We start from the raw sequence: 24,644 nt of genomic DNA, 5'->3' as shown, positions 1-24,644 counted from the left end.
GGAGAGCAAGAGCCAATAGGAGACGCTTGTACGTTGAGTAACACGTCATTCTAGTAAAGTGCAGGAGCCGGCTGATGGAGTGATTCCCTCACCGACCGTCTTCTGTCTGTCCTGTACATCCGTCTGCTTTTATCTCCAAATGCTGTAATTTATTTTGAATACAGCTGTTTATTTTGCCCTTGTCTAAATCTGAGGACAACCTGATATACAAGGTAAGCATTCGACTTAATTTTGCTCGAAAGTAGGCCGCCCGTTTCTGCTTCCATTCCTATGAATGGACAGGAAGTGGGTTAATGCTACATTCCGTTAGCTAACTAGCTAACCCAACCAGCCATACAACGAAGCTTTTGGGTACGACGGTTTGAGTGACAGAGCAACGTTGAGATATTGGGCCACGATTATCAACATTAGCTAACGTTTACTGTAACATTAATTTGGCTTCTACTACACCGTAGTTACTATAACGTTACCGAGTTTCGCGGGAAGTTAGCTAGTAACGTTAGACGATTTATTAACGTTAGTTCATTTCTGAGTAGAAATGCTGTCCACGACAGATGCCAGCCTTCACTGGTGGGTCGTTCATCACTAATCGTACGTGGCCTGGTTGTAGCCAATGCTATATCAGAAGTTAATCTCTGTAAAAATCGTTCGAAATAGTGATTCCTTTCTTCGATTTAAGAAAATATCAAGGTTTCCTTGTGCTTTCCTTCAGATGGCGAAAGGGGAAAACACCAAATACCCCCAACAACATCAACCCCACAACCCTTTTATCAGATGTAGTCAAGCAAAGGTCACTTTCCGTACGAAAATATTGGATACAGGGCAACAGAAATTTCCTCTTTTTTATTATTGATTAATCTCATCAAGGTAATGTCTTCAGTTTGCTTGTTTTTACCGACCAACAGTCCAAAACCCAAAGATATTCAAGACAGACAGAGAAAAGCAGCTTAATTCAAGCTGGGGCTAGGGAATGTTTAGCATATTACTTAAATGCTCGATTGATAATCAAAATACAGGGCTAGATACAAATAAAGTTACAGTGTGGATGCTTATTTTGGCAGTGGAGTTTTCAGCTACTGAGAAGTTTATTACTTCTTATCTCAGGCCAGGTTACTGTCACCTGCAATAATTTAATAGAAAAATATGAATCTGTTGTCGTACTAGAACAGAAACCATTAGTTCATGAAATTGATTAGGTGTCAGATTTTCAAGTTAGATTGCCAACTATTTTCATAATAAGCTGATCATTTAAATCATTTCCCAGTTTCAACTGGGAGTATTTGCTTTCTCGCTTATGTAATAAGTAGGCTCAATATTTTGGGGCTTTGGACTGTTGGTCAGACAAGACAGGTAATCTTAAAATGTCACATAGGGGTCTGGTAAATTGTGATGATAATTCACAAGTTTATATATATATATATATACACGCACACACACACACACACACACATCATATTTTACGCTGTAAATTCTTATGCCCAACTGAAAAGTTCCTCTGATAGCAGTGAGAAATAGGGAGAGTATACAGTTACCGCAACAGGATTCCTGATGACGCTTTGCTAAAGGTGTATTTGATTTTTCATTGACACAGGCCAACAAAGGTGTAGTCTAAAATGACTGCTGGGGTTCCTCTGCACTGTTCTCTAACTCACAAAAACACGCTGGTCAGGTTTGCTGTTGTGCGTCATACTTTTGAATATCTGCGTCTAATTTTACCATGGGAGAGAAAGGAGCTCCTGTATAAAGAGCAGTTCACTGCAGATAGTGAAAAACAGTGACACGTTTAGGCTAAAAGTGGCACTGGGACTATAGTTCTTCCTTTGGACTAACAACCTCACTGTGCTCTATTGGGCTCTTTCTCTGCTGAAGCTCAGTGATGGCGACCTACCAGGAGTTCATCCAACAGAACGAGGACCGGGATGGGGTGAGATTCAGCTGGAATCTCTGGCCCTCAAGCCGCCTGGAAGCCACCAGGCTAGTGGTCCCAGTCTCCTGCCTCTTCACACCACTCAAGGAGAGGCCTGACCTGCCACCGGTCCAGTACGAACCAGTCCTGTGCAGCCGGGCCAACTGCAAGGCAGTGCTGAACCCGCTATGGTGAGTTAAATAGAAAACAATGCATCTGCTCACAGATGTGAACTGCTGTGAAACGCTTGTTTCAGCTGCAAAGCACCAAAAAAACAAGGATTTGAATATTATTATCAGCCTTTATTTGGCTTATGGTATAATTTTAGCCTTCCTTTTTTACATGTGTTGTGCAATACCACGCCTAGTACTTGTAACACATCAGCATTTGCTGATGTGTTACAAGTACTAGGCGTGGTATTGCAAATACACCTTAAGCGCCCCACAATTAACCCTAAATTGTTCCTTTACAGTCAAGTTGACTTCAGAGCAAAAATATGGGCGTGCAACTTCTGCTTTCAGAGAAACCCAGTAAGTACACAGCATACTTTAGTTTGATATTAATGGTTGCCATAGCACATATAATACAGGATAACTTAATGTGGACTAGCTACATTCCTTTTATTAAGGTGGTTAATCTGGTTCTGTCTTTGTCTCTCTGTGTCTCTGCAGTTCCCTCCCTCTTATGCAGGCATATCAGAAGTGAACCAGCCAGCTGAACTCATGCCACAGTTTTCTACCATTGAGTACATAGTACAGGTAAATACTACATGCATGTCTGCACTCAGCCCTATGCATGCAGATTGTATGTACTCCAGGTGTACTGTGCAAAGGTGAATACTCACAATTTCCGATAGTGGTCTCTCTTGGAGGAGAGTTCTTATTTATTGTTTTTCAGTTGTGGGTCTGATCAATGTGTTCAGTGTCGTCCTGCAACTCTGACACGTCTGAGCAATGTTGTTACAGATTTGGGGATCATTTTCCATCGTTAAAAGTTTATATATATATATATATAAAAAAAAGGGTCCTGTACTTAGCTATTGGGGTCAATACTAATTAGTTGCACCTAATTTGGCACATTAGTAAAAGAGGTTTGTCATAATTATGTAGTGTTTTGATATGGCAAGTCATACGGTAGGCTATAATAAATATTTGTATTGAAATTATACAGAAACATCCTTTGATTTGTAACCAGAAAGGGCCTGACTACTACTGTGGCTAACAAGTTTGGCCTCATCAATAATGCATATGGTTTTCTAAAATAATCTGAGCTGCTGATAAAATCGCACAAAACGTCTCTGCTAGTGTAAGTGTTTTAGAAACATATATTCAACAAACCAGACATTAAACATTAATTCGGTCTCTTCTTCTTTGTTTCTTTGTGGCTTAGCATTTTCACTTTGCAGACAAGAAAAATAAACAAATCAAGATACAAGTTACCAGTGCCAGCTCCCTAGTGTATGTGATATTGTGTGTAAAAGTCAAAGCTTCTGATTTCATCTGAGTGTAACCTCTCCCACCTCTTTACAGCGTGGACCCACGCCCCCTTTGATCTTCCTTTATGTGGTGGACACGTGTTTGGAAGAAGAGGACCTCCAGGCCCTTAAGGAGTCCCTGCAGATGTCCCTTAGTCTGCTGCCGCCCAACGCCCTGGTGGGCCTCATCACATTCGGACGCATGGTTCAGGTTCACGAGCTCAGCTGTGAGGGGATCGCCAAGAGCTACGTATTCAGGGGCACCAAGGACCTCTCCTCCAAACAGATCCAGGTGGGTGGGGGCAAAGGCACGGGGAAACTGAGAAATTAGTTTCAGTTTTGGAAGAGAACGCTGGTGTGGAAAGACTTACAGTCCTTCCCAATCACCAAAAAAACAAGACGCATGAGGACATTAAACCTGTAACCATATGAAAGCCAACCGTAATAATGTTTTTTTGTGTGCGTTTCAGGAGATGCTGGGTTTAACAAAGGCAGCCGCATCAGGACAACAGGGTCGCCCACTGGCACCTCAGGATGCTGCAGCCTCTTGCAGGTGCGGAGGAGCATTAACACTTCCCTGTTTGACAGCTAATGGTAGCTGTTTTCAAATGTTAAAAAAAAAAAAGTACACAGTCAGCCTTTCTTGACTGAGGTGTGTTTGTGTTCATAACCAGGTTCCTTCAGCCCGTGCACAGAGTCGATATGAACTTGACTGACTTGCTGGGTGAGCTTCAGAGAGACCCGTGGCCGGTCCCTCAGGGTAAACGGCCCCTCCGCTCCACTGGTGTTGCACTGTCTGTTGCTGTTGGTCTGCTGGAGGTACAATACACACACACACACACACACACACACACACACACACATACGCATGCAGGAACACAGATAATATTGTACATTAAGTGGAAAGAAATAAAGCCAGACTATTATGAGAGTATGCTGTACCTGACACGTGTGGTTTAACACAAGTTAAAGCCATACCTGGGTGTATGCTTATGCTCTGGATACAAATGAATTAGCAGTCATGTATATGTGTGTCTGTATATTCTCTGTTGTATGTTTGTTATCGGGCCCCCTCCAAAAAGCTTTTAGTAGCTTATTTGGGGTTCCCCATTTCACACGGCCTATGATCTACGATCATTGTACCTTCTGAAATTGTGTCTTAATGATACGATGATGACGTTTTTTTTTTAAAAGGTATTGAGGCGCTTCACAGTAACCTGAACTTTAGCCTCATCAAGACTATTATGCCACGTGTAACTGTTCAGAAATGCACACATTGATGATTATCTTCTGCAGGGACAGTACATGTACTACAAACAGCTCTGTCAGTTCAAAGGCTAATTCCTTGTTTACCTTCTGTCTTGTCCCTCCACCATCATTATCCTCTCTTCTCCTACCGCTAATCTGCGTGGTTATATAACCGATGCAACGGATAGATCCCCACCCCTGTACTCCCCTTCTCCCGATAGAAGAGGCCCGTTTAGAATGAATTTGGCTTTTTCAGTGACAAGATTCCATGTTTTCTCAAGAGGCGTTTGACTTGATAAATGGGTCTTTAACATGTAAAGTAAAACTTAAAAAAGTCCACTAACTGTTGGTTTATTCATTTGATTGTTCTCTGTGAATGAGTACACTTTGTCCCTGTATGAATGAATCACCGTCCCGTAGAACTTCATCATCATCATCATCAAAAGCTAATTGCAGTGGCTTTGTGACTATGTGGCATCTTTCCAAATGCCTCAGTGTCTGGCTTTCCCAGACTCCTGGACTATGGACTTTGTTTGTAAGTGTTGGCTGTGAGGTCTGCCCTTTTGCTGAAACTGATTCCCTAAAAGCTCTGTCAGACTTGTTATACATACATTCAGTTATCCTGGATCTCTGCTTTAGAATAGACAAATTATTTCAAGACTTGATAAAACAATTGGGACCTATTTTAGAGCGAAGTTTTATTTGCTGATGTAAAAGCTACCTACCTATACTGATAATGTATATTATCTGAATTTCCCCTAACATTGCTCTTTGAATGGCAAATTTGAGAACTATTATTACTTCTCTAGAACTATTAGTGCTCATTAGCCACATTTACAGCCCAAAAACAGGGATTTTGCACATCATGCTGCAGATAATGAGCAGTCCTGAAATGCAACCAGGATATCAATATAAATTATATAAATGGGTGCACACTGTATCGTTTAGTCTGTTTTAACTACTAAGTGATATAGTCAAATAACAAGCTTGTGGTGTTGTAGCTTGAGCAGAGGTACTACTGTATAATGACACTTACACTTAACTGAAACCCAAATTCCTCCTCTCTTTGTCTTCAGGGTACATTCCCCAACACAGGGGCTCGTGTGATGCTGTTCATCGGAGGGCCCCCCACCCAGGGCCCAGGCATGGTGGTGGGAGACGAGCTGAAAACCCCCATCCGCTCCTGGCACGACATCCAGAAAGACAACGCTCGCCATTTGAAGAAAGCCACCAAGGTGAGCAAATGCATGAACTCTCCGCAGATCCTGGCATTTGCAACCGGACTTGTAAATGAGTTATGAGCTCCTTTGTTATAAAAATCTCCTCCAAATAAAAGTCAAGTACATTTAGTACTAGGGGTGTAAGAAAAAATCGATGCACTTTAGTATCGCAATATTTTATTTTGCAATACTGTTTAAAAAAAAAACCCTACCACTAGATGGCTATGCTGAGACACACCACTAGTTTCCTCGCCTAACAGTGCCTAGCAGTGCCTGACTTTTTGCTAGAAGCTACCAATGTAGCTATGGCTGAACTTTGGCCTACTTTAGCATATCAAAATGTGCTCACTAAGAACCTGTGAACCACAGTCCCAAACTGGCAGTTTGATTTTCTGTGTACTGAATTGTTAAAGTAAACTTCTTTGACTTTTATGCACATCGTGTGTGTGTGTGTGTGTGTGTGTGTGTGTGTATAAGTATAGTTTTTCTAAAATTATACTTAAAAAAAAATATCCAATATATCGCCTTACGCACAGTATTGAAATATATTGCAATATATTGAATCGTGACCCATGTATCGTGATACGCATCGTACCGCCAGATTCTTGCCAATACACAGCCCTATTTAGTACACAACGTGCTTAGGGCATGTTCGCTGACATTAAGTCATTGTTTAATGTCCGTTTTTTTTTTTTATCACACAGTACTATGAAGCCATGGCCAACCGCTCAGCAGTAAATGGCCACTGTATCGATATCTACGCCTGTGCCCTGGACCAGACGGGACTGCTGGAGATGAAGTGCTTGTCTAATCTCACCGGGTACGTCAGCACTTACTGTTTCAATTGTTTGAGGGTGTGGGATTATATTAGCCAAGCTATTAGGGATGTGTGATTCTTTACTCATACACACCCCTTTTAGGAATACTTTAGATTCTAACTGGTTTGTTGTAATTTATTATCAGGGGGCACATTGTGATGGGAGACTCCTTCAACACTTCCCTGTTCAAGCAGACCTTCCAGAGAGTCTTCAGCAAAGACTACAACGGGGACTTCCGCATGGCCTTCGGCGGCGTCCTTGAGGTCAAGGTAAAGAAGTGACTTAGTCATTGATTGGAGCCATAATAAATGTCATTGTTTGCTTGAATGGGAAGCGCTGATCGCAGATCAATTACTTGAAACTTTGTGATCATAGTTTCCAGAGCACGGAATGGATTTGTACTTGCATACTTAGTAAGTTTCTTTCTGTCTCCATAGACATCACGGGAAGTGAAGGTTTGCGGGACCATTGGACCGTGTGTTTCACTCAACGCCAAGGGTTCCTGCGTTTCAGAGAATGTGAGTCGCCCCCCCTCCCCCCACCCAGATTCACATTCCTTCCTTCACACAATTGAATTGTATTCCAAAGGCTGTCGTTTACTGGCATTCATCACAATGCGTTCTCTGTCTTTGTGTAGGAGATGGGTATCGGTGGCACGAGCCAGTGGAAAGTCTGCGGTATCAACCCCTCCACCACTTTGGCCCTTTATTTTGAAGTGGTGAATCAGGTAAAAGAACACAAGCTGACCCTGCCGTTACTAAAAGGCTGATGAAGTGCAGTCGCTAATCACATCAAACAAGTGAATCATTTTGATGTGCTGAAGGCTTTGTTTAGTGAAACTCTTTAAACAATGGCTTGTTGTGTTGTTTGTTGTCCTTGTAGTTGAAGGCCATTTGTAAAGGCTCATGCAAAGAAAGAAGTGATTGACAATAGTGGTCTGACTGTCTCTGTACTGTTTTGTGTGTGTGTGTGTGTGTGTGTGTGTGTGTGCAGCACAATGCGCCAGTCCCCCAGGGTGGCCGAGGTGTGATCCAGTTTGTAACCCAGTACCAGCACTCCAACACACAGAGGAGGATACGGGTCACTACCATCGCCAGGAAGTAAGACCTTAAAACTGCAACAAGTTGGGTTGTTTTGCAGAAAAGACTGTCAAGTGAACATTCACTTTATGCACCTACACGTGTTAGTTAGTGATATAATGACCCTGGCATTTTGTCAAGAAAGGAAAGTGATGGCTAGAGTCAATATTAAGCCTCACTTAAAAAAAAAAAAAAAAAAGAGGGTGTTTTCATTCCTGCAATTTGTGGCGACGCCTACAGAGACCTGTGTGCATGTGCGTCATTCACACCACACCACACCCACGCTCACCTGCAGCTCTCCTGTTGTCCTTCCTCCCTCCCTTCTCTTTTTCCTCTTTCTCTCTGTCCCCCACCGAAGCTGGGCAGACGCACAGTCCCAAATCCAGCACATTGAGTCGTCCTTCGACCAGGAAGCGTCCGCCGTGCTCATGGCTCGCCTGGGAGTCTTCAGAGCCGAGTCGGAGGAGGGGCCGGATGTCCTGCGATGGCTGGACAGGCAGCTCATCCGCCTGGTGAGCGACGCTCCCCCCACACACACTCCTCCCTACCTGCGCTTTGTGATGACAACAATGCATAGTTGGCATTGTTAGGATTGTGCAATATAAAGTCATGCTGTGATTGCTCACGTATGATGTGCCCAGTTATGTAAGGGCGCTGACACACAGAGCCGATAATCAGCCGTCGGACCGTCTGGCGAGGTCGGTGACTCGAGTCTGTTCGGTGTGTTCCGTGCCGTCGGCCTTCATTTGGGCTGACCCGACATGTTCAGTCGGAGACAGGGCAGTCGGGACTCGCCCGGAAATGGCGAGCGGATGAGCCGCTCAACATCTGACGAAAATCTTTTAAACTGACCTTTGTCGATCTGAAACGAAGACAGATTCAGCAACTGCACGGCCTATTTCTCGCTTAAAATGTTTTCAGAAACACGTTTCGGTGAACTATTGTAGTACAATATGAGATCATATTCTGAACAAGCCGCCATGGCAGTCTGGCTGTGAATTTTCGGAGAAAAAAGACCCATGTGACGCGTTCGTCCAATCAGCTGCCGGTTTTCATTTTCTGGGAAACAATACAGAGAAGCTATGGAGACGTATGAAGTTTCGCGCACGCGCAGAGCGTACGCTCAAGTCGGCGTCGCCTCAGTGTGTTTTGAGGCATTTTTTTTGGACCTCGGGGACCCGACCGATCAGTCCGACTGCCTTTTCTGCCGACGGTCGGCCGTCTGGTTGGTGTGTAGCACCTTAAGGTTTATCTTCAATGTTCTGAACAATGTTTTGTCTCCTCCGGTCTCAGTGTCAGAAGTTCGGCCAGTTCAACAAAGATGATCCTACATCCTTCAAACTGTCAGAGTCTCTGTCCCTCTACCCACAGGTAAAACTTCCTCTGAGTAAAAAAATACTTACATTTGAATCTGTAAAAAAATGTTCTAATTTTTATAGATCTGATTCAGTTCGACATCAATTCTACTTGTAACATTAACCCATTTTTTTTCTGCACCTGCAGTTTATGTTCCACCTGCGGCGGTCGCCGTTCCTGCAGGTGTTCAACAACAGCCCCGATGAGTCGTCCTATTACAGACACCACTTTGTCAGACAGGACCTGACCCAGTCCCTGATCATGATCCAGCCTATCCTCTACTCATACTCCTTCCATGGACCACCAGAGGTCAGCCTCACACCCTCTACGCCGTTGTCATTATCAGTGTTGGAGGAGCATCAGGCCTTTCCTAGACGCTTCAGGATGTCTTCATAAGAAATGTCTGTCAGTCATGTGATGTGTTTGGTGCTTGAGTTGTTCCTAACTGTTGTGGATGTGATGGTTCTTCCCAGCCCGTTCTCCTGGACAGCAGCAGTATCCTGCCAGATCGAATCCTGCTGATGGACACTTTCTTCCAGCTGGTTATCTACCATGGAGAGGTGAGACAGTTATTTACTTAGATCTCCAGCAGGGCAACATTTGATGAATTCAAATATGAATAACTGGGATTCATTCCTAATTATTTATATTTAACGCAGACGCTAAATAACGCATGGTACTGCTGCACTGCTGGCAAAGCATGGACAAGTTTGTGAAAGGACTGCCAATATGTAGTGGTGGCCGCGATTCGATCTTAGGAGCTGACTCAGAAGTCGTATCACATTGTGTCTCGTTGAATATCCCTTTGCGGGAAACAGCTGATTGTTGCCCAGCTCTCTCTCTCTCTCTCTCTCTCTCTCTCTCTCTCTCTCTCTCTCCCCCTCTCTTTCTCTCTCTCTCTCTCCCTCTCTCTCTCTCTCTCCCCCTCTCTTTCTCTCTCTCTCTCTCTCTCTCTTTCACAGACAAACGGCTGATCTCAATTCAGCGGGGCTTTCCATTGCCAAAGCAATTCTAAAAAATAAGTGTGTGTCATTTTCCTCTTCATTTCCAGACCATAGCCCAGTGGCGGAAGGCAGGCTACCAGGAAATGGCAGAGTACGAGAACTTCAAACAGCTGCTGCTGGCTCCACTGGATGACGCTCAGGAGATCCTACAGACGCGCTTCCCCATGCCGCGCTACATCGACACGGAGCACGGAGGCTCACAGGCTCGCTTCCTGCTCTCCAAGGTCAACCCCTCGCAGACCCACAACAACCTCTACGCCTGGGGACAGGTACTGTATTATAAGCTACAACTTACTATTTTGTTACTCCTTATACTTGAGAATAGATTGCTTTTAGAGGTCCACAACATTTTCAGCAGACTAAAGATTTTCACTCATTGGTCTTCCTCCTTATGCTGGCACAGTGAGGTTATTTACAACCTCCTGTAGCTTCCATAGCCACATATCAGTATAAAACAATTCATGAAAGAAATGTCTTATTCCCTTCTTACGTCCAAGTCAAGACTGTAAAACCCCTGGGTGAAAAACAATCTGTGCTGCTGACAACTCAGGAAACATTTCAAACTGTCAGAAAACGCAGGTCTTGGATTTGCTAAACTCTGATTTTATGAGTGGAAAAATGAAAGATGAAATTCAACAGTGATCTCTTGTTTATGAAGTTAAGGAAGAGCTAAACCATAACCTGCAGTTTACAAACACTGAATGCAATGAAGACATTCTACGAATGAGATAATCAAGAGAACAAGGCCTTTCGGGAAATAATCTTGGCGATAATCCCGTTGCTTTACTAAAGTGATCATGGGATCAGAGTTACGTCATGAAAAGATCTGTCCGCTAAGTGGGTAAGTCACTCAACTACCATTTTTGTCTCCATTTGCTTCCTGTGCATCTGCAGGAGACGGGGGCCCCGATCCTGACTGACGACGTCAGCCTGCAGGTCTTCATGGACCACTTGAAGAAACTGGCAGTTTCCAGCTCGGCGTAGACGACGCCTCTATTCCACCACAAAGAGAGGAGTAGTGATCTGACATTCCCGTTCTGACATAGGGATACATTAACATTTCCCCTGTTTTTGTAAAGGAGCCAAACCCAGACAGTCTACTGCATGTGCTTGCTTGATTGTGTCTTTTCTGGAGTCATGTGTGGCATATCCATGCTACAAAATGAACAGAAAAAAAGGGGGGGAGGATAGCATAGCACAGCACAGCACAATTCCTAATAAGAACACATTGCTACTCATTTTCATTAAAGTGCTCATATTATGCTCATCTTCACGGTCATAATTGTATTTAGAGGTTGTACCAGAATAGGTTTACATGGTTTAAAAAAAAAAAAAGTTGCTTTTTCACTTTGTAAACCTATAACGTGCACAAAAAAGATATATAACAGAATAAAGGTAAGGGAAAAAGCCAAAAAGCATAACATGAGCACTTTAACATGTTATTTATGAGAAACGGCTCCAGTAATCCAGACTGTCCTCGCAATATCAAATCCTCTATTTCTCTTTTTATATTTGATATTACCTCTGACATGCAGAATGATTAGACTTATTATTCTTTTTTTCTTTTTGTTTGTTTGTCCTAAAAAATGTGTGTCTGCTGCATCAGACTTAGTTGAAGACGCTGTTTGAATAGGACTCTTTTATGTGTTTGCTTTGTCTATAGCTAAAGATGAAATGCCAAGAGTTTTCTCATTAATAAATTATAATGGTACTTCTGATGCTGATTTAAGAAATGTTCACAAGGCTAATCGGTCTTTACACTGATGACTTGTTAACCACAGTTTATTTGACATATACATTTAAAATCCTTCATGGATTATACCTTTCAAGTGTTTTCCAAGAAAATTCCCTCTGAATAATGAGGATTAATGTTCTGAGGAATGGACGTCGCTCGCATCAACTCAACCGAGATTGACTCTGTTTTCAATGACGAACATTTCGATATATTTTAACTTGATAGGGCACTATAGTTCAGTCCTCTCATCCCGTGTCATCACCATCTGGTATTTTGCACCCGATGATTGCCCAAGTGTCTTTGTAATCAACTTCTAATATACTTTAAGACTGTATAAAAGGGACAGTAGTTTGATTTAGATCCTGTCTGGATGCTTAATGCTATCCATATAAAGCCCTGTCGGCAGGAAACAAGTTTCTGTCTGTGTTTTCTGTCCTTGCAACAGCATGCATGTCCCATTCACAAAGCATTTTCGTGGATTAGAGGTGTGTGTGTGTAAACTCTGTAGTCGCAGAGGTTACCAGAGATGCACAGTTCATAAACCAGGCATCTGTTTGGTGATGTGCGGCAGAAGGAAAGGTTTGCTCTTAGCACTGCAGATTTGTACGATTGTGTGTCAGTGTGTGCAAGAGAATGGCACGCAGCATGTTGCTACAACAGTAAGTGACAGCTTCTGTGCAGATTGGAAGCAACACTTTTCCTCATTTGTTGCTACTGTACATAAAGCTTGCATGGCACGCAACCCCAATTATAAAACCACTCACGCACCATCTACTGTCACTGTAAGCTGATTTCAGCGCACCCAGACAGTATGATTTCGAGGATCAGTGAACACCAGATTATGAAGACTAATCCTTGGGTGCTATCTGTATAGTGGCAAATTCTACTCTTAGCAGCTTTAAGCGGAAGTTGTCACTGAAATACAAATGAAGGCTGTGTCTACCAAGAGTTTAGGCCTTACAGTGTTGCACTCTGGAGCCACATCTGCTCCAAAGGTATTCAAGCCAAGTGAAAAAGGATGCAATGCAACGGTTCTTAATCTCATTTTACATGGATACTCCTGACCTGCACAATACCAAAAACTCCTGGTAGGGCCATCTATTTCAGTCAGTTTAGATTGGTGCAGCTGCGTGAGATCTGCCATACGGGACATGGATATAAAACTCATATCTCAATCTCAAATAATCCTGTCTTCGTTTTCAATCTGTATCAATATGGTTGGTCATCTTGACGCATGCAAAGGCTGCAGCTGTTCAATGGTGTTTAGAGGAACAAAAGAACATTACAATTTCTCTCAGCACACTATGTCTTGCCTTCAGTGATCATGATGCTCATGGCCATGTGATTCCCAGGCTTAGGAAAAGCTGTAAGGAAATGTGTTGTGTTATTATCTCCTATCAAATCCTAACGGATCAGTTCAAGTTCAGAGAAATCTTTCCGGCTTCTGTCCCAGATAACTTATGTAAGATTTCTATATGGAATATGTCATAGCATATTTATATAACGATGAATACTGTAGTCAGACGTTTGACCTCCTAGTCACCCCAATATGAAGGTAACCTCCAAAGCACCATCCCTTTTAATAGTGATAGAAGTAATAAAAACAAAACATTGTAGGGAAATATACATATATATATATATCTAGTAGAAAATCCCATAAGCAAGTTAAAAACTATGTTTTAAGTACACAGAACACACCCTCAAATCTCCAGGAAGGAACTAAATGTAGCATCACAGTAGACTTGAGACCTTGAGTGAGTTACATGCAGAGAATAGTGATCTGTTTGGGACACAAACTGGGAAGAAAACTGTGCAAAGTTATTTAAAGTAAGGCTGTGTCACCTTTTCTGAACAGGAGCTGCAGTGGTCATAATGTGAACGCTATGGTGATTGTGTGCTGACAATGTACAGGGTGAGAATGTAAGGAAGAGATGTAAAAGAAGGAGGAAAAAAGCTACCAAGTAAGCATCTAACATCCCAGATGATAGTAAAGGGTGGGGGGGCGACCACAGCAAAATTGTCCTCTTATATGCCCCTATGGTGGATAAATCATGAGACAGTGCAGAAAATGAAGTGCCCTCTTGGGTGCCTGTAAATGGAGAAAACATGATGCAGTGCGATAGGCTGCCCTACATGCTAGAAGTCTTTGCCCCTGCCCCTCAGACAGCCTGTTTCTGCCACCAGCTGTAGCAACAAAACCCTTGAGTGTATTAAATTGAGCAAGAGTGTGTTTAAGTGCTTATGAATTCAAGTTTACATTTGTAAGTGGGAGATTGTTTTATATATTCTTACATTACATAGTCTCACTTAAACCTACAATAAGAGATAGTTTTGGTACCTTTCAAAAGAAACAAGGTGATAATATGTCGGTGTTAAGTATTTAAGGTTGATAGCATATTGCTTATTTGCACATCTAGCAAGATACGGAGAGGCAAAATTGATTAAAAATGTCAAGATAAAATTCACCATCAAAAATGAACTTTGCCAGAGGTGTAGCTGTAAAAAAGGCCATAGTAACACTTGCTGTCTCTCTCTCCTGAGATGATCGAGCAATCAGTGACGAGAGTCATCGCTTTGATCTCCTGCCAATCACTCTCACTCAGACAGGAGAAGGGCACAGACCGCAGCAGCTGTAAAACAGACTTTTCTCTATCTTTTCTTTCCCGTTTGGACTTGTTGAAGTGATGTGTGTGTAGCCCAGAACAACCACATCCAACTTCACATGTAACACTTCATAGTTAACTTCATGTTCAAGTCATGAATAAATCTTCCTGAAAATCTCTGGTTCAAGTTCTTACCGGACACCCTACAGCGGGCCAGTATTTCAGTGGCCAGTATTTCAGTAGTTTTTACAGTAGCGTCTAGTCTCAGCCCATTCTACAATCTAAACCGATATAAACAACTGTACCAGAGAGCCTGAACCAAGATTGTGACGTCAAAATAAATTAAAGATCATACATAGTGCAGCACTGCGGTCTGAAAGTACCAGCAAATATATATATATATATATATATATATATATATATATATATATATATATATATATATATATATATATATATTTTTTTTTTTTTTATTTTTTTTTTTATTTAAGTAATTTCATTATCTCAGCATTTTTCTTAGCATATGAGGACCTAAAGACTATAGTATTCCAAGAAATTTTAAGAAGTCAGATGTGGCCCCCACTCTTCAGATTTACAAAAATAGCCTGAAATTCATATTGAATCTATCCACATGAGGCCTTGGTGGATGCGTGAACATTCATTCCCACATGTTGCAGCAAAGGACTTAAAATGTGTTAACTTGAGAGCAGCGATTAACTTCTTGTTATTGCCACAAATTATCACCATCCTCATGGACGTCATAAGCAGTGTTTACCAGGATGTAGCCAAGTATTCAGACTTCCAACATGCTGCTCATATCCAATAGGACTCTGGACAGCTGTTGGCAAGAACCACTGGGTGCTTTCAGGACACAGGGCAGTATTTGAAGCTTTGAGATGTGTAAAAGGGTTTACTCACAGAGTGGGAAGTGATGACTTGCCCGACAGGGTTTCGGTGGGGTTTCTCTTGGAATCTTTTCAACCAAAGCAGTTCAGTCAATTCTATTTGTGAGTTTCGTGCCCGTAAGCCTGTTTAATATAGAGCAAGTTGTATTTGAACTGCGAGGATTAATCCTGTGTAATTGAAGCAGCAAATGTGCCCATCAACCCTTGATCACCTTTACTGTATGTACAAGATCCAAGATGCCAAGGATTACCCACTGTATCACCAGCAGCTTGTTCAACAGTATTTGGGGCACTTTGGTGGCCTGATTTGTCAGTTTTCAGAGTCATGTTGAAGTGCGGCTTAGTCTCCGGGGTGGGGGGGGGGGGTTGAACATGAAGGCGTGCTGCTGAGGTAACAGAGATGGCAGGCCTATCAGGTCTCATTTACTCCTGGGTTGTAAAAAAGGAGGCTCAAACGATTGGTATTTTTAGCTCATTCTCACACAGAAGAATGCCAGCGCTCATGGGAAACGTCTTTGAAATGCCAACATTTGTTTTGTCTCCGCATGACAGCACATGGATTAGAAGATGTTCACTGCAGACTCTGAGTCTTGTAGATCATCTCTACTTCTCACAGTGTGCCGCTCATCATCCTCTCCATGACCTCTGACCAAAGCACAGAGAAAACCAAAACAACTCTCAGAAGCGAAGGCAAGGACTAATAGAAAAACGTCAACTGCTGTGAGGAATTAACAAGAAATCCTTGTACAGCTGCAGTTTGTTACATTTCATTTATTTTTATTGACTGATGCATGTGCTGTGTCAAATGTAATGTTTTAATTCACAACAACTGACTGAACAACTGTTATCTTTTACTTTGTCAACATGCTCATCACTGGTGGCCTCCGTCCAGTGACTACAGAGGGAAATGAGCTTTAAGCTATATCTGGTGCAATGTGTTGTCCCTGTTAAATAAACAATACAAAGTTTAACAAGTCAGTTTAAAAATAGATTATATTGTATAAGCTCAAACACAAGCTTACCACATTCAAAGTCAGTTGAGCAGTTTCTGCATGTTTATACACTGTGACCATTGTTCCAAGCTTCGGGTTACTTAGACTTACTTATACATTATATTATACATTCCCCTGATGTTAAAAAGAGTACTTCACCAATTTCTTCACCATTGCACTCCTATAACACAATGAACAGTTAGTTAGTAAGTTAGTTAGTTAGTTGGTTGGTTGGTTGGTTAGTTAGTTAGTTAGCTAATCTTTTATTTAAACAGGCATTATTATTAACAAGATATCTTTTATATAACACACAATTTTCATACAAAATAGACATTATTTCTAAATTAAGGGATACAGTTACCTCTGCCATTCAAATGAGTATAATGTTTTAAAATCTGAAATCAAAAACTTAAATTACTTCAACTATTGCTCTTTATTTTTACTAACTTGATTAAGACTGGATTTAAAGGGGCACTCCACCAATTTTACACATCAAGTTCTGTTTACCTCTCACATGGAGTACGACTTTGGGGTATTGTAGGATCCAACTTGACTTGTCCAGCTGGGGCCTAAACGTTTGTTGGCCTTAATTCTGTCTCTTGTGTTTCCCCCCAACAAGTTGACTAAATGTATAAAACATTTTGGAGTAGCCCTTTAATTGAATTCCCCACATAATGCAGTTATCTTTACTTCCGAAATGTGCGGGGAAATCTGACTATGGTATTATTAAGCTCTTGCTGTAGGCCTACTTTGATTTATTTTTAATTGTCCTATAGGCTATTAAAAGGCTGATGATCGCCCTGCAGTTGATACAGTACATCAGTGATCTTCAACAGGGGGTCCTCAGAGTCAATGCAGGGGGGCCTCCAAATTCTTGTTAATTTTTGAAAGATTGATGAATCCAACATATTAGCAAATATAAATCCCCACTGCTTACTGGCCTATAAGGTAGTACACAGAGAGTTAATCCTAATGATTAACTGTGCCACATGTTTAACATTAAAACATGATTTATAAAATAATGCCAACAATTATTAGGCTATTTGAATAGTTTAGTATTTTATGCAAAACAAGATATGTATACAGACTTTAGGCCGCCCTGCAGGTTATTGTAGGCCCAATTTAATATGCAACTTGATTTTATACCGTATATATAGTAGAGGGTCCCTGCTCCATCTCTCTTTGAGTTAAGGGGTCCTTGGCTTAAAAAAACGAAGACCCCTGCAGTACATTGTCAGCGAAGGAGGGAGGAGATGAGATGCATCCTATTGACAGAGAGGGGGAGAGAGTGAGACCCAGCGCATCATTAAGTCTCACACTTGATTCAAGCGAGCGTCACTCCTTTGACAGCTGGACGTTCGTGGGATACCGCGCGTGATAACGACAAAAAAAAAGTCTAACAAAAGTGACAGGTTACACTTGTTGGCACACAGCTGAGCTCAGTGTGGGGATGCTTTCGGTATCCTGCGCATCAATGGAGATGTTTGCTAACGGTAGAGTGCCAAATGGGACCTGTACTTCACCGGGAGTGTTCGGAAATTAGCAGGGGCTCGTGCATGTAGGCTCCTCCACTTAGCACGCATGAACTTTTCGGTCTTCCACGCGCCGAGCTGCATCCTTCTCACGGACAATGAAGACGACTCGCAAATGCAGGAGCCTTCTGTCGGTTAGCTTGAACTTCTTCGCCCTGTTCTTTTCAATAACGGCGTTTATAACGACTTACTGGTGCGTGGGGACCCAGAGAGTCCCCAAGCCAAAGTGCAGCAAGCTGAGGACACACCAGTGCATAGACTACGGAGTGAACGAGACAGACCCGAACAAAGTGGTGTACAGCTGGGAGACCGGGGACGACAGGTTTCTGTTTCGACAGTTCCACACCGGCATCTGGTTCTCATGTGAGGAAAATATCCACGATGAAAGTAAGAGGAGAAGGTGTGTGGATGTGTGAGCTAGCTTAACTTTATACCTCACCGCGAGACACAGTTATTTGATGCTCAAGGAGACATTTCACTGCTTATATGCAATGATTTATGGTGCTGAGAGGTTCCACTTTCAAGTGACTGACTGTTATCGCAGGGATGATTCTGTCACCTTCACCGGTTTGTCCAATGAAAAAGTTTTGATGAGGAAATTATGAAAACTAGCCTTTATGTAGAACAATTTTATTTTCTCATTGCTTATAATTATATTAATACCCTTTTAATGATAGGCCTACCATTGATTTAAATATCTATTTTGAAAATCAATTTGGGGCTATTATAACTGAAAATTGCACACAAAAAATCTTTTCCCCCCCTCATATTTCACTCCTTCCATTTCCCTATCTTTTGTTTTAATTGTTACAGATAAGATCGTCATCATCATCATCATCATCATCATCACCACAGTTTACTTAAACTGACATCAGGCCTACATAACTAGTCACTCACCATTCACATTTTAAAACCCAAACAAAGAAATTATTGATCACCTGAAAATCATGTCAGTCATTTTAACTCCCTCATTTGTCATAATGGAGCTCTCATTTTAGCTCGCACTCAGCTCTAATGGAGATTAGTGGCAAAAGTGTAATCAAGCCAGATTAGTCCTCTCTGGTTAGTTCACTGCAACTTGATTAGGAATTGTCCCAGCACCCACCTTCAATCTCAGTAAAACAGCAGCTATATATCAGCCTATAACTTTGATAACAGGCTAATAATACCCCACATATTTTTATGATGCTCAAGACTAGAAATGAACCACACATTGAGATTACTCTAAAAGGAATTCCTAGCACATGTCCATCTCATGAAGTGGCAGTACGATGGGGGGGGCTGAGACAGCTTGAGTTGATAAGGATTATGTAACAGGGTCCTTGATGAGTTTTTCCTCAAAACAGCTGTTGCCACCCTCCTTCTATACCTGATTAAAGTGTTCCACTTACAACAAATCCAGAGAATCGCTCCGCTCAACAGATGACAAAGGGAAAACATCTCATCTGCAGGAATGTGCAGTGTCAAGGGTAATTTTTTTTACGTTCTGTTTATTAATTTGACACAGGCTTTCATTACGTCTCACAGTGTGTTTAAGGTTTAACAGGCATGCGCGTAATGTTTTTTTTTCAGAATAATATCGCTATCCTATTCTATAAATGTAATTGTATGCAAAGTACCTGTAATTCAATAGGACAAGAACTAGGGCTGCACAATTAATCGCAATTTTATCGAAATCGCAATATGAACTAGTGCAATATCCAAATCGCAGGGGGGCGCAATATTTGTTAAAGGCAAAATATGTGTCAAACCATTCTAAAATAAAGTATTATGGTGCTGCGGAGACATCCCGGCCTACAAATCGTATCCTACAGACTAAAGAAAAAATCTTTGTTTGGTACAGATCCTCGCAAAAAATCATACTTCAATCATTTTTTGGGGATTTTTCAATGAAAATGAGAATAATGATACAAAAATGATAATTCCCTCCAATATCGTGAATCATATTGCAATATCAGTCAAAATAATCGCAATTAGATATTTTCCTAATATCGTGCAGCCCTAGCAAGAACTAGATGTTTAGCGGCATTGCCAACACACCAGCTGGTGACACTGAATCAGAAACCCAAACAACTGCATTTTTGACATATGCCTCTTATTCAACATTCTGTTCATTTCTGAACTTATGAACTCTGAATTTGCTGCGGCTGTGTGGTAATCGGGCAGGAGTTCACACTCTCTCTAAGCCGATCCAGAGAAACAAACCTGGATAGAATTTGGGAATTTAACACAGATTAGGACTTGGACTGAGGTCTGTAAGAGTTCAGTACTAAGTGCATTTATTTATTCAGTTTTGTTTAATCCCAAACCAGCCACCCCTCTGACCTTTTCAACAACTCACATGCTGTCCTCTGAACTTTCCCACAAACAAATTACGGACTTATTTCTGAACTGCCACATAGTGAATTCAACATAAAGTATTGGCTAGAGATGCTACTGCTACCGTTCTGTGCTAAGTCATAAGTCATGACAATATGTTGTTTTTCTGCTGTAGGTGAGATGTGCAGAAGCTTCATCGACTTGGCTCCTGCATCAGAGAAAGGTGAGTGTCCACTGCTCATCATCATCAGGAGGTCCAATTACGATCAAAAGTTCTTTAAAGATATAGTGCGTAGTTTCGGTCGGCCCCATGAGGAATTCTAAGTTATGACGACAATACTGTGGTAGCGTCCACATGATACAAGCCTTCCGTGATCGCGCACCACCCCCACCCCTCCTCCTCGCAGTTGCTAGTAGCCAAGGAGGACACGGAGGATTAAAAAAACATGGTGGACTCTTCAGAAGAGGTCATTATCTTCACTTGAGTTTCTGCGCGGGAAAAACACCAGACACCACAATCTTCTGAACATAGCCATACTGAGAAATACAGAGAGAGTTGTGTGGAGCTCATAGTCTTAAATAGCTTTGTAGCAACTCATTTGGCAAAGGCTTGAATGTAATGGATGTTCATTAATATCGAAAAGTTATGCACTAAAGCTTTAACAATAGTCAAACAGTTACTATCTATTTAGTCGAGTTTGCATGTTTAAATGCTGTTTGGAAGAGGTTAGGAAGGTTTATTGTATTATCGAGGCATCCTCACTGATCTTCCACAGGCATGGCTATGTGCAAAGAAGTGTGATGGCTTGAGGCACATCTGTTTCTTTCCAAAATAAATATATCACGGCGGCACAGTGGCTCAGTGGTTAGCACTGCTGCTTCACAGCAAGTAGGCACTGCAGAGTTCAATCCCTGGTCCGGGCAGGGCACGTTCTCCCTGTGTTTCTGTGGGTCTCCTTTGATTGTTCCAGTTTCCCCCCACCATAAAGACATGCACGATAGGTAACTAGGACTACAGTTGAAAATTAGCCGGCTGACTGGCACAATTACGGACATGGTGATTAATGTGTCTTTATACATAAATGTTTATGAAACGTCCTTCAAAATCTCTTAAGATGATTATTTAGACAATGACAGTACAGTACAGTCTCTAAAGGCGCAACCAAATAGTGAAGTTAAATATACATTTTCTAAATAATTGAACCTATTGATAAAGGTATGATATCAAACATTAACAATGATTATCTACTGAGCTATGGAGGGCGATTGTTACCCTGTACTGTGAATACATACAGAGTATCATCTTTGGTCTGCTACTCACTTCCCAGTTCCCAAATTCATCAAGCACTTAACTTTCATTTTGGGCATTTGGGCCCTTTTAATGTGAAACTATAGAGACGCAGATGCAGCGACACACATTTTTTTGTTAACTTTTAGGGTTTTCAGCTGTGTGGACACTGTCGTTTTGAGAAATACTGGTCTTCCTGTCTCTCTGTGAAGTGATTGAATAAGAAGAAAGACGAGAGGCAGACTGCAATGGAGATGCAATTACGCTTGGCTTGATTCATTGAAAAGCTGAGTAAGACTCGGAGCAAACTGGAGAGCTCTGACATCAGTTGAAATTCAGCATCTTACCAGGCGGACCAGTTAACATCAGCCCCTATTAGCTGCCTGAGGAACCACTGCGATGTTAGATTAGATCGCACACTTGTCCAAAACATTCAGTCATTTTGTCTGTTTTTAACTGATATGATTCAAACAATGTAAGTATTGCCCCATTCAACATCAGCCAGTCTCTATAAGTAAACATCAGTACATGTAAAAGGACATGAAACAACTACACTACTTACTCAGGCTGACCATGGACTTATTGTAACATACTGTAAATATACTGTAAGTCATATCACATTTTAAAATGTAAATATTTGATGTTATCATAATCAAATGTGCCCATTTTGCAGGGATGCTGTGGCTGTCGCTGGTTTCTGAGATGTTGTACATTATTCTGCTGGTGGTGGGCTTCAGCCTCATGTGTTTAGACCTGGTCCACTCCAGCAACGTCATTGATGGACTAAAGCTCAATGCCTTTGCTGCCGTCTTCACTGTGCTCTCAGGTCGTCACATTTTTATTTCTTATTAACTGAAAGGCTTTTTTGTGTGCCTGCGTTGCACTATAGTCACGTTTTTGTGATTCCAGTATCCACAACATATTATATCCCATCTTGTGGTAAGCAGGGCATGATGAATGGATAGGGGATTTAATGAAGAATTTAATGCTATCAAGATTGGTATATCATTATTTCATTTGTGCACATTTGTGCGTACATGAGAAGGCTTTACTGTCAGTGTGACAGTACACTTCATTTTATTTCTGCAGAATTCTGCAGTTTGCATTTGAACCACGAGCCATGCAGCCATCAAACTAACCGCATATCTTCCGTATTATTTCAGGTCTTCTTGGCATGGTCGCTCATGTGATGTACACACAGGTCTTCCAGGTCACTGTCAGCCTTGGCCCACCTGATTGGAGGCCCTACAACTGGGACTACGGCTGGTCCTTCTGGTATGACTCCACAGGCACACAGCAGAAATCAAAGATCGTACTCATATTATGTTTTTTTTACCAATATCACATGAATAAATAACGTCAACTCACCAATTAGATGACCAGATGAGGGATTCCATTCTGCATGTAGCAGCCCCAAATAGTTGGTTGTAGCCCTGCTGTCACCTCTCCGCAGCATCACTGTTTCTAATGAAAAAAGCCCAAAGCTTTCATGTTGTAGCAGGATTAGGCTTTGGTGTCCAAAGCCCCAATGCAGTTGTGATTGGAATTGCATAAGGGGATGATATTTCACTCCTTTACAATATGCACAGTATGCTGAAAATTTCGTTTTTAGAGGCTCAACAATTCTTGACCCTTTATAGGCATTAACCTCGTGAAAAGTACATGAGACGATGATTTGATTTTCAGAAGGCAGACAGAAGGACTTCAAAGTGATTGCCACTAATCTCAGCAAACAATAAATATTGAGGGGAAAATGTCCAAATGCAATTTGAATTGTGTCCGTACACAGGTCACCACATGTGCTGAATTACAAAGTGAATTTCTCTTTTTTTTTCTTCTTTGTTTCCTATCAGCATGGCCTGGGCATCCTTCACCTGCTGCATGGGCGCATCAGTCACCACCCTCAACTCCTACACGAAGACCGTCATCGAGTTTAGGCACAAACGCAAGACCTTTGAGCAAAGCATCCGCGAGGAGCACGCACGGGAGGCTTTCGGATATTTCCGAGAACGCTCCCTGCACTCCATCTCCAAATCCGTGGAGGTTTATTCCAGCCAGACCTTGAAAAGTGGCAGGAAAACGCTCATACCGGCTGACTCTCTGGACCTGAGTGACATTCCAACATCTTTGGGGGAAGAGCAGTGCTGAACAGGACAGGACAGAAGGTGGAGCCATTCCTCTTGGTGTGGCAACTTGATGAATGGAAGTGCTGTTCTCATTATGTGTTTGCCATTCAGTACTGGACTAGTCTCGCATTGCCAGACCTTCCTCCACAGCGCTGCGGAGGAGGGTCTGGCGAGTCCACACAGCATTCCGGGATAGGAGAAAAATGTGCTCTGGTTTATTGGCATTTCTTTAAACAAATCACAATCGTCTTGGGCGGCACTAAGCTCCGTACGGAGCAACTGCGCCTCTGCAAAATAGCCTCGGGAAGCAACTTGTTTTGGTGGAACGTGTATGTTCAAAGGTTGTTTTAGTCGTGCAATAGAAAACTCAGATTGGACAGATAGTCTAGCTAGCTGTCACCATTTACCTTGCAGAGATCTGAGGAGCAGTTAACCATAGTCTTCATAAATCGACCGGAGTTTAAAATGTCAACACAAAGAAAGCGGAAGGTGACGGGCATCCGGCCGAAATGAAAGACATCCGGCTGAATTTCCGGTGGCACCTGAACAATCCTGGAAGTGTAACGTCGTGGATATAGACTAGTATGGGACAAACAGCTAATAGGATGTAAGGCCGCATCATTTGCTCCACCTGGTTCATTTTAACACTGCCTTAATTGTGGGTGTGTTGTTCATGTTGGTAGGCACAGAGCTTGAAGTCACGGAGGCCCTGGTCAGACCTGGCATTAACATGCGTCTTGGGTGATCCGGTCATAATTGAACAGATGTAGGACACATATGGTCACATCCTTTTAGCAGTAGTATATGCGAATGTATCCTGGGCCACATTGATGGACAGCCTACTCAAGGGCCATAGGAGCTTCAAACCAGCTGATAACTGGATGACATGAGCTAATCTCATGGATGAAGGTGTTTTCCTCTGTTTGTGTAACCTACCACAACGATTGAAAAGAAATGTGAAGTATATCCATATAAATAGAGTGAGGGCCTCTTAGATGTAAAAGCCTTATTAAACATGCTTCAGTCAATCAATAAATCA

The 24,644-nt window shown here is 42.0% G+C and overlaps 2 protein-coding genes across 3 annotated transcripts; both read left to right on the top strand.

The window, feature by feature from the left end:
* The first annotated feature begins 40 nt into the window (after positions 1 to 40).
* Positions 41 to 12,254, top strand: sec23b (SEC23 homolog B, coat complex II component). 2 transcript variants are annotated; one of them, XM_078276576.1, is made up of 19 exons: positions 41 to 212; positions 1,870 to 2,097; positions 2,379 to 2,436; positions 2,578 to 2,664; positions 3,436 to 3,672; positions 3,851 to 3,933; positions 4,055 to 4,199; positions 5,705 to 5,863; positions 6,553 to 6,668; positions 6,812 to 6,935; positions 7,104 to 7,184; positions 7,304 to 7,393; positions 7,660 to 7,766; positions 8,104 to 8,257; positions 9,039 to 9,116; positions 9,249 to 9,410; positions 9,575 to 9,661; positions 10,153 to 10,374; positions 11,000 to 12,254. In XM_078276576.1, the coding sequence occupies exons 2-19, from the start codon at positions 1,877 to 1,879 to the stop codon at positions 11,087 to 11,089; spliced, it is 2,301 nt and encodes a 766-aa protein (XP_078132702.1). In that variant the 5' UTR covers positions 41 to 212; positions 1,870 to 1,876; the 3' UTR covers positions 11,090 to 12,254. The 2 variants fall into 2 exon arrangements, with proteins under 2 accessions (XP_078132702.1, XP_078132711.1); XM_078276585.1 differs by lacking the exon at positions 41 to 212 and adding an exon at positions 767 to 867.
* A 5,716-nt stretch (positions 12,255 to 17,970) lies between these two features.
* On the top strand, positions 17,971 to 23,627 carry LOC144529347 (germ cell-specific gene 1-like protein). Its single transcript, XM_078268377.1, has 5 exons — positions 17,971 to 18,259; positions 20,367 to 20,414; positions 22,153 to 22,305; positions 22,643 to 22,754; positions 23,333 to 23,627. Exons 1-5 carry the CDS (start codon positions 17,971 to 17,973, stop codon positions 23,625 to 23,627), a joined length of 897 nt encoding a protein of 298 aa, XP_078124503.1.
* Positions 23,628 to 24,644: the final 1,017 nt, after the last annotated feature.

This window comes from Sander vitreus, chromosome 2, assembly GCF_031162955.1.
Source record: "Sander vitreus isolate 19-12246 chromosome 2, sanVit1, whole genome shotgun sequence".
In the NCBI taxonomy this organism is placed as follows: domain Eukaryota; kingdom Metazoa; phylum Chordata; class Actinopteri; order Perciformes; family Percidae; genus Sander; species Sander vitreus.
This window is presented reverse-complemented; position numbering and strand designations above follow the sequence as displayed.

What these genes read in the sequence shown, in the direction of transcription:
- sec23b (XM_078276576.1), top strand. Translation starts at nt 1,877, where the DNA reads ATGGCGACCTACCAGGAGTTCATCCAACAGAACGAGGACCGGGATGGG. An exon ending in ATTTTGAAGTGGTGAATCAG is followed by an intron (nt 7,394 to 7,659) that starts GTAAAAGAACAC and finishes GTGTGTGTGCAG; the next exon opens with CACAATGCGCCAGTCCCCCA. An exon ending in TGGTTATCTACCATGGAGAG is followed by an intron (nt 9,662 to 10,152) that starts GTGAGACAGTTA and finishes CTTCATTTCCAG; the next exon opens with ACCATAGCCCAGTGGCGGAA.
- LOC144529347 (XM_078268377.1), top strand. Translation starts at nt 17,971, where the DNA reads ATGAAGACGACTCGCAAATGCAGGAGCCTTCTGTCGGTTAGCTTGAAC. An exon ending in GGAAAATATCCACGATGAAA is followed by an intron (nt 18,260 to 20,366) that starts GTAAGAGGAGAA and finishes TTTCTGCTGTAG; the next exon opens with GTGAGATGTGCAGAAGCTTC. An exon ending in GACTACGGCTGGTCCTTCTG is followed by an intron (nt 22,755 to 23,332) that starts GTATGACTCCAC and finishes GTTTCCTATCAG; the next exon opens with CATGGCCTGGGCATCCTTCA.